Raw genomic sequence first — 14,910 nt, 5'->3', positions numbered from 1 at the left:
TAGCCAGACTCCTGGCAAAGAATTCTCCTTAGTAACTCAGAGTCCTCCCTGTCTTGTGTCCCCTCTCTGGCCAGTGGGAATGTTTGCTACTAGCAGTCGCAGATGGGCCATATGCCACTGTAGGCAACCTCATCATACCATCCCCTTCATAAACTTATCAAGCTCAGTCTTGAAACAAGTTAGATTTTTTGCCCCAACTGCTCCCCTTAGAAGGCTGTTCTAGAACTTCACTCCTCTGATGTTTAGAAACTTTCATCTAATTTCAAGCCTAAACTTGTTGATGGCCAGTTTATATCCATTTGTTCTTGTGTCAGTTTTGGTGCTCAACTTTAACTCCTCTCCCTCCCTGGTATTTATCCCTCCACTGTATTTTAGAGAGTAATCATATATCCCCTCAGCTTTCATTTGGTTCGGCTAAACAAGCCAAGCTCCTTGAGTCTCCACTCATAAGGCAGGTTTTCCATTCCTCTGAGCTTCCGAGTAGCCCTTCTCTGCACTAGTTTGAATTAGTCTTTCTTAAACATGGGAGACCAGAATTGCATGCAGTATTCCAGATTAGGTCTCACTAGTGTCTTGTATAATGGTACATCTCTAACCCAATATAATGTGACCCGATATAACATGAATTCAGATATATCGCGGTAAAGCAGCACTCCGAGGGAGCGGGGCTGCGCACTCCGTTGGATCAAAGCAAGTTCGATATAACCCGGTTTCACCTATAACGCTGTAAGATTTTTTGGCTCCCGAGGACAGCGTTATATCGGGGTAGAGGTGTATTAACACTTCCTTGTCTCTTCCGGAAATACCTCACCTGATGCATCCTAGGACTCATTAGCCTTTTTCACAGCTGCATCACATTGGCAGATCATAGTCATCCTGAGATCAACCAATATGCACAGGTCTTTCTCCTGCTGTCACTTCCAACTGATACATCCCCAGCCTATAGCAAACATTTTTGTTGATAGGCCCTATTACTCATGGGGGAATTCTGCATCACTGCACACAGGACCATCCCTAGCCATTTTGGTGCGCTACGCAGCTCCCCCACAGGGGGGCTGTTTGGGGCCCCAGGCCTCCAAGGGCGGGGGGCTGGCCCCAGGCCTCCGCCGTGAGGGACTGGGGGGTGGGAGGGAAACCGCCCCTCAGCACGAGCCAGCGGAGCGGGCTGGGGCCGGGTCACTCCTCTTCCTGCCGCCCGGTGAGTGCAGGGCAGCCAGGCCTGACCCCGCACTCATGGGGCGGCGGGAAGTGGAGTGACCCGGCCCAGCCCGCTCTGCTCCTGGGGAATCTCTGGTAGCTTTCTTCCCTAAAGTGATTTTGACACAAACAGTCACTGTCTTATCCATTCCAACACTTCTAATTTCTTCACAGTCTACCTCATTGTTAATATACAATGCTACTCCACCACCTTTACCTTTATTTCTGTCTTTCCTGTACAGCCCATACCCTTCAGTACACGTACTCCAATCTTTACTATTCCATCATGTTTCTGTTATCCCTATAATATCTGGTTTCACTTTCTGCACCAGTAGTTCTAGTTCATCCATTTTGTTACCCAGGCTCCTTGCTTTGGTGTACAGACATCTTAGTAGTTTCTGTATTGCTTTGCCTAGATTCCTCACCTGTTTAGGTACAGTCATTATACTGTCAGTATCACCTACCTGACCTATCATTGGTATCGGCACTATCTTTCCTCTTGATGTCCATTACCCTACTTCTGTTGTTCCTTTCTCCATTGCTATATCCTTTCTTACTTGAGTTTCCTCCCATTCAGTATTACAATCAGTTGTGGAGCATACATGAACATCTCCCAACTGTCTCCCCCAGATACCTAGTTTGAAAGTTCTTTTGATCAGTTGTGCCAACCTCCATCCCAGAAGTCTGTTTCCCTCCCTACTCAGGTGGAGTCCATCCCATGAGAATAGTCCTCTGTTCACGAATGCTTTCCAGTGATCAAATATCCCAAAGCCCTCCTTATAGCAACACTGCCTGGCTATCATTGTAATGGTTGATCATCATATTGTTGTCTCACCTTCATTCTCCTCCTCTAGGGACAGGTAGAATCCCACTCAAGATCACCCGAGACTCCATTTCTTAAAGTGTCTTACCCAGCCTGGCATAATCTCTCTTGATGTGTTCCAGCAAGAATCTAGTGGTATCAGTTGTTTCCATGTGAAGGACAGTAGATTCTTCCCTGCTCTCATTAGGATTCTCTTCAGCCTGAGGTCCACATCCCATATTTTAGCTCCCAGCTGACAGCACACCCTTCCGTTTTCCAGATCATCTCCGGTGACAGACCTGTCTGTTCTTCTTAATAGGGAGTCCCCTATTGTTGTTGTGATTCTCTGGTATTCCTCGTTCTGCTCTTTCTGGCTTCAAGTCCTCTTATTTTTTGCTCTTCCTTGCAATCTTCTGCGAGTTGTCCCCTATCCTTCTGGGGCTCCAAAACCTGGCAATCTGCATTTACTGTTCCCTCTTCTTGTAGGACTAGCCACTCTTCTCTTCTTCCTTGCCCTCCCACCTTCTGTTGCAGCCTGCTGTGCTCTTCATTGTACAACTCAGCAAACCTGTTTCTGAGCTCAATTTCTGCTTCACTAGCTGATCTTTTCCTCTGCCTGGTTCTCATAGTCCCATGCTTTCACTGCCACTTTCCTCATCCAGCAGTCTACCCTCACAGTTCTCCAATTCAGCTTGCAACTGTGAATCTTGAATTTTCCCTTCAACCTCCTCTTGCCTTCCCTTCATTCTCTGCTCGAATTCCAGTTAAAACTCAACCATTGTTTTTGTCTGTGTCTCCAAACCTTAGCTCTTCTCTTCCATCAGCTTTATCGGGTGGTCCTTCATACAAGCAAAGCACTTTTTGGGTACCCTCTCCAGGATAATGTACATCACACAGCTTACACATTCCAGTCATCTTCATTGTCTCTTCCATTTCTTGGGTCACTACCACTGCTGCCTCTGTCACTATCATAGCCTTTCTTCCTAAGCTTCTATCAAGGAAAACAAAAAAAACAAACCCAACCAAAAAAACACCACAAACCCCCCTCCCCCCCCCAAAAAAAAACCACACCACACAAAATAAAAAGAACAGCACTTACTACCTTGCCCAAACTTCTACTCCCCTGTTTTCAGCTCTGTTTGCTGGCTTCTGTGCGTTTGCTTCTATGCTCGTGGCTGGCTGCTTGGCTGCCTTTATAGGCCCCCTAATCAGGGCTCTGCTGTGGTCAAATGCTCTGCTTCTTTCACAGCACACTGCCATCTACAAGCCTCTTTAAACTGAGAACAAAAAACAAAACAGCAAGCAAAAAGCAAACAAGCAAACAAACTCTCAAGAACTGGATTTAGGGGCAGGCGACCAGGGCAAACTCCTGAGGTGCTGGGCTCAGGGGCCAGGACAGGTATTCAAAGATTTAACAAATGGGGGGAGGATGGGGGGTACTGAAGACGATCCTCACCTGAGGTGCCATTTGGTCTCAGGCCGGCCCTGGGGCCTGGCTCTCTTCTCCTCTAACAGATTGCCACTCAAAATCCCTTATTTTCAGCTATTTGCTGACTCCTATGCTGCTGCTCAAGTAGTAATGAGTAAGAATATTGGAAATAAATGGTTACATATCCAACAAAATCATAAACTTTCTAGAGACTAAACTTTAATAGGTTACTCTCTTGTCCAAAGAAGCTTATTTCACCCAAAGTTCTCCTCAGTGTTTTCAACCAAGCCTGCTTGAGACCCCTTTTTCATAAAGCAAAATCATTGTCCTTTTATTTCCTCAGTGAAGGGTGTCCCCCTGTAATGATCTTCAGTCGTGGGGAGCGTTGCCTAGTAGTCAGGGACTTAGGCCCTTCGACCTGCAAAGAGGGTTTTGTTAGGGGAGTCCAGGCCCTGCCACTCCAGCACAGGGCCCTCTGAGGGCAATAAAAGGGTCTGACACCCATGAGCGCTTTAAGACTGCCCTCCCTGGACCACTCCCTGCCACCCCACTATTGTCCAATGTTTGGTGTCTCTACAGGAAAGCATGAAGGGGGTCAGCTCACCACTTGGCACCCCTTCGCAGCCAGGCGTGGCATGGTGACTCTCTTCCTCTCTTCTCATGCCTGGGCCTCTGGCCAGGTCAGTTCCAAGTCTCACCCCTTCAGGGATAGTCTATAAACCAAATACAGGGAATCAACACAAACCAATGGGGTTAGTAATAGGTGAGGGGGGAAATGCCTCCCTCTCAGGGTCTATCAGAAGCCGGTCCTCTCTTGTCTCAGGGAGGGACCTTCAGGCAGCTGTGGATGGGAGAGATCCTGCCTTCCCTCAGTCCTTTCTTCAGATGCTGCAAGGTGATGAAGGTCCTTTTTCTTCCCTGGCCTGCCTCCAAGTGAGCTGTTCTGCTCCCTTTTAATTTCTCCTCCAGTCTGTGAATCTCTTGCAGGTGTGGCAGGGCAGGGCTGGTTGATTCCAGAGCAGCTCCTTAACCCCTTGTTGTCCAGTGCAAGACTTGTGTATCCCATCACACTCCCCATATATACTCCAGAAAACCTGTGATCTGTACCACCAGACTCTCTCTCCCCACTGCTGTTTTTCTCTTCTTGTCAATTTCTTTCTCACGTCCCCACAATCCTTCATTTGCATTTAGTTCAGACTGGTGATGGGAGACCCATTGTGAATGAGACAATATTCAATTTACATGTAAACAGATGGGTATACATCTCTTGTCTGAAAGAAAACCTGTTTTTTCACCTTTGCTGGTGACCACTATTTTTATCTAGACTTTAAGAACATATTTTCAGCTCCTTACGTGATTTGTACGTATACAATTCACAAAATTATTGATGACCAGTGTGACACTGGCTTTTATTTGAGACCTTACATGACACTCTTTTGTGAGCTAGAATGTACATGTCAGGTCCCAGTGATCTCTGTAACCCTTCTGCACCTCCTTGCTGGTTGGCATTAAGAGGTTCCTGAGTTCCATGCACTTCTAAGGTCTCACATCTGTCACAATAGGTATTGGGACAAGCATTCCCATGAAGAAATAAATGAGTTGCTTTGACAATACTGTTTATCTAACATATAAACACACTGAGGCCCAGATTTTTAAAGGTACGTAGATGTTACTTTGCTCAATGTCACAATGCCTAACTGGTTTAGGAGCCCAAGTCTCATTTTCAAAAGGAATTTAGGCACTGGGAAATCTAAATCCTATTGACTGTTGAAGGGATTCAGGCTCTTAAATCAGTTAGGTGTTGTGATGCTGAGCACAGCAATGCCTAAATACCTTTATAAATCTGGGCCTGAGTGCCTTTAATATAATGTGAAATGTTAGTAAGATAAGTGTGTTCTTCTTTTCTTAACATTTTATTGTTTAAATTTAAAAATCTAACAGAGTGATTGTTTAAAAAAGTAAGCCTTTAAATTATTTCCAGTCCGGTATCAATTTGCAGACAGAGAAAGACAAATTTGGATCCCCTTTGCCTGAATTCAAGAGATTTTCTTCTTGGGAGCAAGAGTTAGGAAAGACACACTCATATAAAATAGTAAGTTTAGCCATTCAGTAATCAAGAAAATTAGCGCTTGGCCTGTGTGATTGTTTTGCAGACTCTTTTTTGTTTGCATTCTCTAGGTTGCATTGCTTGCTGATGAGTATTGTAACTATTGTCAAGATGTTTTACAGAACTTGAGGAACAATGAACTTGACAGGGTATGCCATTGTTTTAACAACATATCTGTAAATATGAGTATTAGTGATTTATTTAGATGACAAAAACTGATTGCAATGACAAAATTATTTCCATTAAGTTCACTTTCTTTATGTCAGGTGATGATTATTTATATGCAAAATGAGCACTCAGTTAAATCATTCTGGAATACTTTATTAACATAACATACTTACGTGTTCCAAAGGCCAAATTAGAGACCCAACTATTTAGGTGCCTAACTCCCATTGAATTTAAAATGAGTTTGAATTTAAATACTTTGCAAAGGGCAGATGTTGACTTCTGAAAGAGGAAAAAATGCTTGGTGGATCTCAGAACACTATAAGGAGAACAAGACTTCTACCAAACTTTGCCTTAGTTTTTGGCTGATTTGTGTTTAAACATGGGTTGGTTGTGGGGGTGATTTACAGAACTGTTCTTGAGAAAGGCATAGTTCATATTCAGCCAGTTATCCCCATATCTGGGGCCATATTTACGTTACTGCTTCTTTTCTTCTTTTTTCTTCAATTTCCTTTTAAGGTTTAACTGGCTCCCCAGGCTGCTCTAACCTGGGCCTGAACTAGACTAGGATGGAGCCAGGAAGAGAACCAAGGAACCACTATTGGCTCCATCAGAGCTCCTCTCTCTGCTGCAGTGAGGAGTGTTGTGTTGTTTGCATTCAATTTAGCGTTCCACAAGTGCAAATGTAATGAAAATTAACCAAGGAATTTGTGCAATAGGTGGAAGACCTTATCATGTCATTCTGGAAGTCTTTGCAGCCTGAAACAATAATGCTTATGTCACTGCCAGATATATGCCAACTCTTTAAATGCTATGATAGACAGCTGTTCAAGGTACTGTAGACACAGATTTGTTTATTGCAATTATTTTGCTATCCATTCACATCTTTTCAATAATTCTATTTGAGACAGAATCACAGTTGTTTATTATGTATCTGTACCCAGAAATACCACCTGAATCTTAAGTCTGTTCTTTGTACTCTATGTTGAAACTCTATGCCTGAGATTTTTGGATGAGCCCATTGGAGTTTGACACCCAATTCTCACTGAATTTTCATAGGCTCCTTTAAAAGATCCAGCCTACATCAGTGGAATTTGCTTTTATGACCTTGGGCTATTTTAACATGAGGTTGGATGTGACTGATGAAGAATGAACATTGGATTGCTGACATTTTTAAAAAACACCAAACCTATGTTGTTCCTTTGACAGCAGTATATACTTTTAGTGAAACTTTCATATTGAAACATATAGTTCTTCATTCATAAGAATTTACCTTTTACCTGAAACTGGCCATCATAATAATGTTTGATAACTAATTAAAGAAATGATATTTAGGCTTCTATAGTTAGCATCTGTTCCTACTGCCATTAAAATCAATGGGAGTTTTGCCATTGACTTTAGTGGAAGTAGGAACAGGCCCCTAGTATTATGCAGATTTAGACCATAAATACAATTTTGTTTTATGATTCTAGAAGCATCTGTAGCAAGCCAAAAATAATGTAGTTTCCCTATGAACCTCTGTTTTAGGAAATGGAGAGCATTCTGCTTGATGACTTCCTGAAAGATGTCTCTATACAATATTTGAAGTCAGTCAGATTGTTCAGTAAAAAAGTTAAACTCTGGCTGCTTACTGTTTTAGAAGATTTTCCATTCTTACTACGAATGTCCAAAATCAAAGGTATACATCAATAATAGAGAAATTATAAGTGGATGGATAGATGGATGGATAGAAATTGTTCAAAACTTTATAACAAATCTATTTTTAAGCTCCACCTACAGTGCAAAGAAGACTGTTACTAAACCATTTTTAAAATATGATTTTAAAAACTTTCAGGTGGCATGATTTTGATACCTGTGAGGACTGGGATTAATTTGGTTACAACCAAAAATAAGTAGTCTCAAACAATTTGTAAAAACAGTTTTAACCAAATTATGTCCAGTCAATGCTAAACCATGCTAAGTAAGAGTGTTTATAAAACTTTTTGTAAAACCTGTGCCTGGGCATGGTCTCTTTGGCAGTGTCGATGATTATGAATAATGTGCAGAGACGGTAGATCATAGTTAGAAATAGCTGAAACTGACAGCAAGGTCTATCTTAAAGTTATAGTACATCACCAGCATTTTGGTAAACAAACTAAATTACTGAGTGCAACTTTACAAACAACAGATAAATAGTGATACCATTTTGTAAGCTGTAACAAACTTCCAAGTTCTTATTCATTTATGAAATTATTATATGCAGGGTTGGTAGCATCATCTATTATTAAGGTTGCACAACACTTCCCATTATGAGATCCTGTTTTCAGTTTCTTATAACTTTGCTAAACTTTAAAAATTTGGGTTGAAATTTTCCATGCTCCAACTGAATTTTCTTGGAAAATTTCAGGGGGAACAGTTCAGTCATTTATGAGAACGAGGCTAGGAGAAAATATGTTGTTTTGCCCATGTTAAAAAATCTGAAGCATTTTCTTTCTTTATTGTATTATTATTAATTATAATTATCAGTCATCATCATCATCATCAACATCATAGCACCTGGGAGCCCAGACATGTACCAGAGCCCCATTGTGCTAGGTGCTGTACAAACACGGAACAGAAAGACAGTCTCTGCCCCAAAGAGCTTGCAATCTAAGACCAGAGACAACAGATGGATACAGACAGACAGATGAGACAGTACAAGGAAACAACCAGTATGATAGGCAGTGGTCTCAGCACACTGGCAGCCTAACTGTTGTCAATTTTTTGTAGGCCGCACAGCAAAGTACAGTTTTAAGGAGGATTTTGAAGGTGGATAATGAGGTCGCTTTGTGGATGTTTACAGGGAACTTCTCCGAAGCATGAAGGGCAGCATGGCAGAAAGCATATAGGTGTTTGTTTGAAAATTTTAAGAAGTGGGTGATGATGGCTGACATCATGGGCTAATCAGAGTTGGGAGTCAACTTTTCATTACTGAATGAGAGATGTTAGGTAGGGTGGAGATAGATCATCAAGGGCCTTGAAAGTGAAGAGAAATGGTGTATGTTTGATATGATAGCGGAGAGGGAGCCAGTGAAGGGATGCAAAGAGAGGGGTGACATAGTCAAAGCCTAGGAGAATTATCTTTGCAGCAGCATTCTGAATGAATAGCAACAGGGCAAGGGCCAGGGAAGATGATGTTGCAGTAATTGAGATGCAAGATGATGAGAGCTTGGACATGAGTTTTAGTTGTGTGGATGGATAGGAAAGGCTGCATCTTAGAGGTGTTATGCAGAAAGAATCTGCAAGACTTAGACATAGCATGGATGTGAGGACCTAGGAAGAGGTCTGAGTTGAAGATAACACCCAGGTTACTGGACTGAGTGGCAGAGAAGATGGTCGTGTTGCCAGTGATTGAGAAAGGAGATAGTGGGAAGGGTTTGGGTGGAGGATTAGAAGCTCTTTTTTGCCATGTTGAGCTTGATGGCTGATGACTAGACATCCACAAGACAATGTCTGAGAGACAGGCTGAGATTTTAGTTTGGACAGAAGGAGACATGTCTGGAGTAGAGAGGTAGATCTCTGAAATACTCTAGCGCCCTCATCATGCCTTGAAATTTGATCAAGAGGGAGGAGGAGGCTTTGTCTCAGGGATGTGCCTTATGCTCTCCCTGTGAAAATCTGCCCAAATTTCGCCAAGTTATGATCTTGGAAAAATTTCAGTTTGCACATGCTTACTAGACTTGCAAGAGATTATCAGCTAAAATCTCTGAAGATTCCATACTCACTGAGCATGCTCCATCCCCTCACAGCTCCTAGTAGGGTGACCAAATGTCCCAATTTTATAGGGACAGACCCGATATTCAGGGCTTTTTTATATATAGGCACCTATTACTCTCCCACCCCGTCTCAATTTTTCACACTTTCTATATGGTCACCCTAGCTCCTAATGCTGCCACACTGCACATATGCCATCCCTACAGAAAAACTGAGCGTGCTCCAGACCAGGGCTACTGGGGTGAAGATAGACTTTCACTGTAATGGCTGCTCCTGGCTGCTGTAGGCTGGGGTGAGGGCTGGCACCAGAACGGAGAGCAAGGAACCTGTCTCTCCTGTACTCTCATGACCCTCCCTGATGGCAGCCAGGGAGTGTGGAGGAGGAAGCCATTTGCTTCAAATACAGAGGGGATAAAAAACAGATGATAGGGAGAGAGAAAGGGGTAGATTGGATTAAGGAGTCTGCTGAGACTGGAACTGTATGGAGGAGAGAACTGTAACTGGGAGCTGGAGGGGAAGACTGGGACTGGCAGCCAGTGAGGGAAATGGATTTGGCAGAACTGGGAGCCACTTGATTATGGTGGGGGAACACGGAGATCCAGTGAGGGGATTGGGGTAGACTGGGACTGGCTGCACTAGGAGACTGGGACAATGAAGCAGTGAGGGGTAAACAGAGAAGGGAAGGGGAGACAGATCTGACAAGGAGATCAGTTGCGAGGGGGAAACTGGTATGGGCTGGACAAAGAGACTGGAACAAGGAGACAGGGAGTGGGTGAGGGAGACTGAGATTGAATGAGGAGCCTAGAATGGGAGACTAGGACTGGGCACCAGTGGTTGGGTGGTAAGAGACAAATCAGATGAAGGAGCCAGGAGGTGGGAACTGGGATTGGTTGGGCAAGGAGACTGACACTGGGCTGAGAAACCTGAAGAATACAGACTGAAACTGGCAAGTAGAAAGGGACTGAAGGGTTAAGTTAGGGGAAAATAATCAGAAGAGACTGTACCCACTGACTAGAGCACATTCCTTGCCGGAAACTGTAACGGAATCCAAGAATGGGATTCTCTCTCTGCTTCTGCCACAGAGTTTGTATGTATTGCTAAACAAGTCACTTAAACCAAACTTTTCAGAGGTAGTTGTCATAGTTTCAAGGTAACTGCACCTGTATTTACCTTCCATGGTCCCTCGAGGGCACTCATTTAAAGGTTTACAGCTCCAAGTTGTCACCTCTCCTGGGTGGACACCCATGTCTCACTCCCTTCTGACAGGGGTTTTTTAGGCTGCACTGCTCCCTGATCTACACTGTGACATCCCTAGCAAGCCAGTCTGCCTGAAAGAAAGTGCCTGTGCTTTGCTTTCTCTCTGAGGGCTATGACCAGTGTATTGACAGCAGTTACAAGTTACCACACATCTCCTTCTAAGCAAGCACATGTATTCTTAAGGTAAAAGCATTACTGAGAAAGAATATAAAAACAATAAAAGAAACTACACACATGCTAAAAAGTGTATCAGACGTCACCCCCAACTCCAACACAGGGTTTTGGTAGGTGTCAGTCTTTCAAACCCCACAGCTGGCTTTCCCTTTGGTTACAAGTTCATTTCAGTCTTTAGATCAGGAACAGAACCACGGCCCCGGGTCACTTTAAGCTCAGGCTGTTTATCCCAAAGTTCTTTTTTTGTCTGTTGGTCTCTGGAGAACCTAGTCTGAAGTAAAATATGTGCACCTCACCAGGAGAGGAACCTCTTTGAAGGTGTTATAATTTGAGTGATTTGCCTTAATTCTCCCTACTATTTTCACTTTCTGGACAAACTGTGGTAACCCTCCCCACATGGGGTGCGTTCAATCCCTGGCCCACAATGATACATAAACCATTCACACACTTAATACAATATGGTCTCCCAAAGATATTGCAAGCAATTCCCATATCTATCAGTGGGCACTAATTGGCTGTTCCTCCCTTTCTGAGTGCCCACTTTGAGACCCCAAGGCCTGATTTGTGCTAAGCACTGACAGCTGTAACTAAAGACAATGGGAGCTTAAATATATAAAGTCCTATATAACGCTAAGTACTCTGAAAAATCAGGACCTAAGTGTCTCAAATTGGGCACCCCATATTAGTGGATATTTTTGACCTTAATGTCTCTGTGCCTCAGTTCCCATTTGTAAAATGAGGATGATAATGACTATCTGTGTTATCATAGCACTTAGGCCTCAGTCATGGACCAAGACCCCATTGTGCTAGATGCTGTACAACCACAGAATAGTTAATATCTGCTCATTAATTGAGCACCATCCATCCTGTGCAGTGAATGAGGCAGGGGTCCTGTGGAAAAAATAGTGTGGGATCATCTAATTAAAGACTGTATTGTAATGCATAAGCACCAGGGGGTCAAATTAAAGTTTCAAAGGCAATCTTAATTCTGCCCTTACATAATGTTATGTAAGACTTTGCAACCTTAATAATGTTCTTTTAACATAGTCTTTTGTGGGTAATATGTTAGATTGGGCCTTATTCAGAAATAAACATAGCCTTCTGGCCTGCATAAACCCCAGGAAGCCATGAATCCTAATCAGAGAAAAGATTGTCCATGTGGAATCTTCTGTAACTTATTTTATAGTTACACCGGCTCTCCCTGCACCTAAGTATAAAATATAAACAATATTTTATCCTTAAGATCCCAGGGCAGGAACAATGCTTTCCAAGTGTTGCACGGTGTCTACATTGTGAGTGCTACTGGAAACAAATAAAATACCAGCTCTTAGTCATTATGCTTCATGACTGTGGAAGCAGGAAGGCGAAGGTTTCAGTTTTTAAATCAAAATTGAAAAGATTTATAATTGTTGTTGTTTTAATTGATCTGAAATTGTAATATAACAGCATAGGGCTGCAAGTAAAAAACAAAAAGTATAACGGGTGGGAAATCTTGGGGGTTTTCTCCTCTTTGTCATGAGTCTATTGATTTTAGGAATAGTTTTAATCAGTGCAGCTATTGTCTGCTAACTGCAAGCTTTAGAATGATAGGGCTGAATCCTACAAGATGCTGAGTACCTCAACTGTCTTTGAAGTCAAGGCACAAAATACCTTGCGGGATTAAGCACTCAGCCTTTCACATTGCTCCCTCAGGGGCCCATTTTCTAAATTATAATAAAGTCTGTCTTCATTAATGTGCTTTAGAATTTAAAATGCCAATGATAAGAAACACCTGCCTCTTCCTCCTTAACAGAAGTTACTGTGTTTGTAAAAAGACTAAGAAGAAAGACGTATCTTTCTAATATGGCAAAGGTATGTTTTATGTGCTTTTTAAAACCTGAACCCATAAAGCACAAGGCTTGAACACCTCCCATGTAATAAGCCTGACCTAATTTTTGGTTATGTATTTTACACACTCTTTTTGTAATATAACAACAAAACATTTCTTTATGTTTCTGCTTTGCTACAAGCCATGATTGGGGGACAAATCATGTCTCCTAGGTCCACACACGGAGAGCACTCTCTTTTGCACTGTTCACCTCTCTGGATCCTGCAGAAGCCTCTCAAATAAAGTCAGGATCCATGCTGGGGGAATCAGTGGAGACTAGCCAAATTTGTACAGGATGGTGGATGCACATTGTCCTCCCTCAAATCCCAGGAGATGATACAGCCTGGACTTGTTACATAATAGGTTACATTTAGTATTCCCCCTACCCCCATTTCAGGGTGCTGAAGCCATCATGCCTGGGGCAATCCCTGTACCACAGCTGTAATGAAGGCACACTAGCAGGGAGTTGAGGAGGAGGAGTTCAAGCTAGAGTTCCAACTGTTTCAGAGACACAAGGCCTTTGCATGGGTCCCTGGGGATCAGTCAGGTGTGGAGACAAGCCTATGCCCTTTTCCACTGGGGTAGGCCATCCTCACCACTCCATCCCCAATAGGACAATCAGCAAGGATCTCTGCAAGCTTGCTTTCATTCATCTTTCCTCCTCAGGGTCACCTTCGATGGGTTTTGTCACAGGAGGGATGAGCTTGGTCTAAAACTGGAAATATAAGACAGTGTGTGTCTCCCACTTCTTGTTGGCCCCACAGTGCTATTCTTCCTAAATAAAATGACCAGAAAAACTTCAGCAAGGAGTTGGCTTTTTAACCCCATAACTAGTGTGTTGTATATTTTATAACAAATTGTATTTATTTATGGCTAGATTACAAGGTGGGCTGCACTTCTCTCCCCTCCTTTGCATGAGCTACCTTTACCTTGGGTCTAGATGTGCAGGGATAAAGAGTACTGCACATTTGCTTACTCTACCCCAAGCAGATAGGCAAGGAGTGGGCAGGGAGGAGGAGAGAAATGAGTGGTGTGTTGGCTCCACCCCTCCAATATGCGGACCAACAAAGGTGAGCCAAAATACCAGTGGTAATTACTACCCACCTCTTCACCCTGCCCCCACCCCTCCAGCGCAAGGGGAGTCAGAGCTGCCTCTACCTAAGTCTGGCTTTTCATTTAATTTATTTAAAACCATATCAGCAGCAAAATAAAAAAGACAATTTAAAAAGCTAAAAATAGATCAAACATTTTTTAAAAACCAAATTGCTCCCTTCCACACACACCGGGCCTGTCCTGTGAGGGGACAAGCATCCTCAACTCCCACTGACTGCAGCATGCCTTTAGGGTGCTCAATACCTCATAAGGTCAGGCCCACACATCCCTAATCACTATTTCTTATGCACCTTAGAGAACGACCTGCAAGACTCAGGGTGCCTACAACTCCCGTTAATTCAAAATTTGTTTATTTAGATTTACTGGGCTTGTTTTGTCACTGTGTTTTAGTTCTCTGATACTCAGCTGCCCACTCCCTGCACAAATTAAAGTTACTGGGGATCAGCTTTAACTTACACCAATGAGCTTTATTCCAGATGAAATTCACCCTATGCCAGGGGAATTCTCCAGTGGCAGTCTCCGGCAGCTTTAGATTCCATCTAGCACCATCTAGAATCTGGGTAACTGTACATTGCCCTTATACCCTAAATATATTATGGGCCTGATTCTCATTTACACTAAGGGTACGTCTACACTACCCGCCGGATCAGCGGGTAGTGATCGATCTGTCGGGGATCAATTTATCGTGTCTAGTGTAGACGCGATAAATTGATCCCCGATCGCTCTGCCATCGACTCCTGTACTCCACCACGGCGCGAGGCGGAAGTGGAGTAGACGGGGGAGTGGCAGCAGTCGACCCCGTGCCGTGAGGACACGAGGTAAGTGATTCTAAGTCGATCTAAGATACGTTGACTTCAGCTACGCTATTCTCATAGCTGAAGTTGCGTATCTTAGGTCGATCCCCACCCCCAGTATAGACGAGGCCTAAGACCTCTTTTTACCACTCACATGTGTAAGGCCCCTTTAAACTACCAGAGCAGTATACAGAGGCCTTAGTGTAAATGAGAATGTGTTTTAAAAACACATATTTGAACAACTGAAATATGAAATAAGTCTTTAAAATAAAC

At 43.1% G+C, this 14,910-nt stretch overlaps 1 protein-coding gene across 1 annotated transcript in view; it reads left to right on the top strand.

Annotated features, from left to right (window-relative positions):
* RFX8 (regulatory factor X8) overlaps positions 1–14,910 on the top strand; it is a 53,051-nt gene that overhangs the window by 27,825 nt on the left and 10,316 nt on the right. The window contains exons 6-10 of the mRNA XM_054009920.1: positions 5,410–5,520; positions 5,607–5,684; positions 6,420–6,533; positions 7,228–7,378; positions 12,656–12,714. Of these exons, the coding sequence (XP_053865895.1) occupies positions 5,410–5,520; positions 5,607–5,684; positions 6,420–6,533; positions 7,228–7,378; positions 12,656–12,714 (513 nt within the window). The remainder of the gene's footprint in view (positions 1–5,409; positions 5,521–5,606; positions 5,685–6,419; positions 6,534–7,227; positions 7,379–12,655; positions 12,715–14,910) is intronic.

This window comes from Malaclemys terrapin, chromosome 1 (assembly GCF_027887155.1).
Source record: "Malaclemys terrapin pileata isolate rMalTer1 chromosome 1, rMalTer1.hap1, whole genome shotgun sequence".
Classification (NCBI taxonomy): Eukaryota; Metazoa; Chordata; order Testudines; family Emydidae; genus Malaclemys; species Malaclemys terrapin.
Note: the sequence above shows the minus strand (reverse complement) of the source record. Positions and strands in the feature narration are given on the sequence as shown.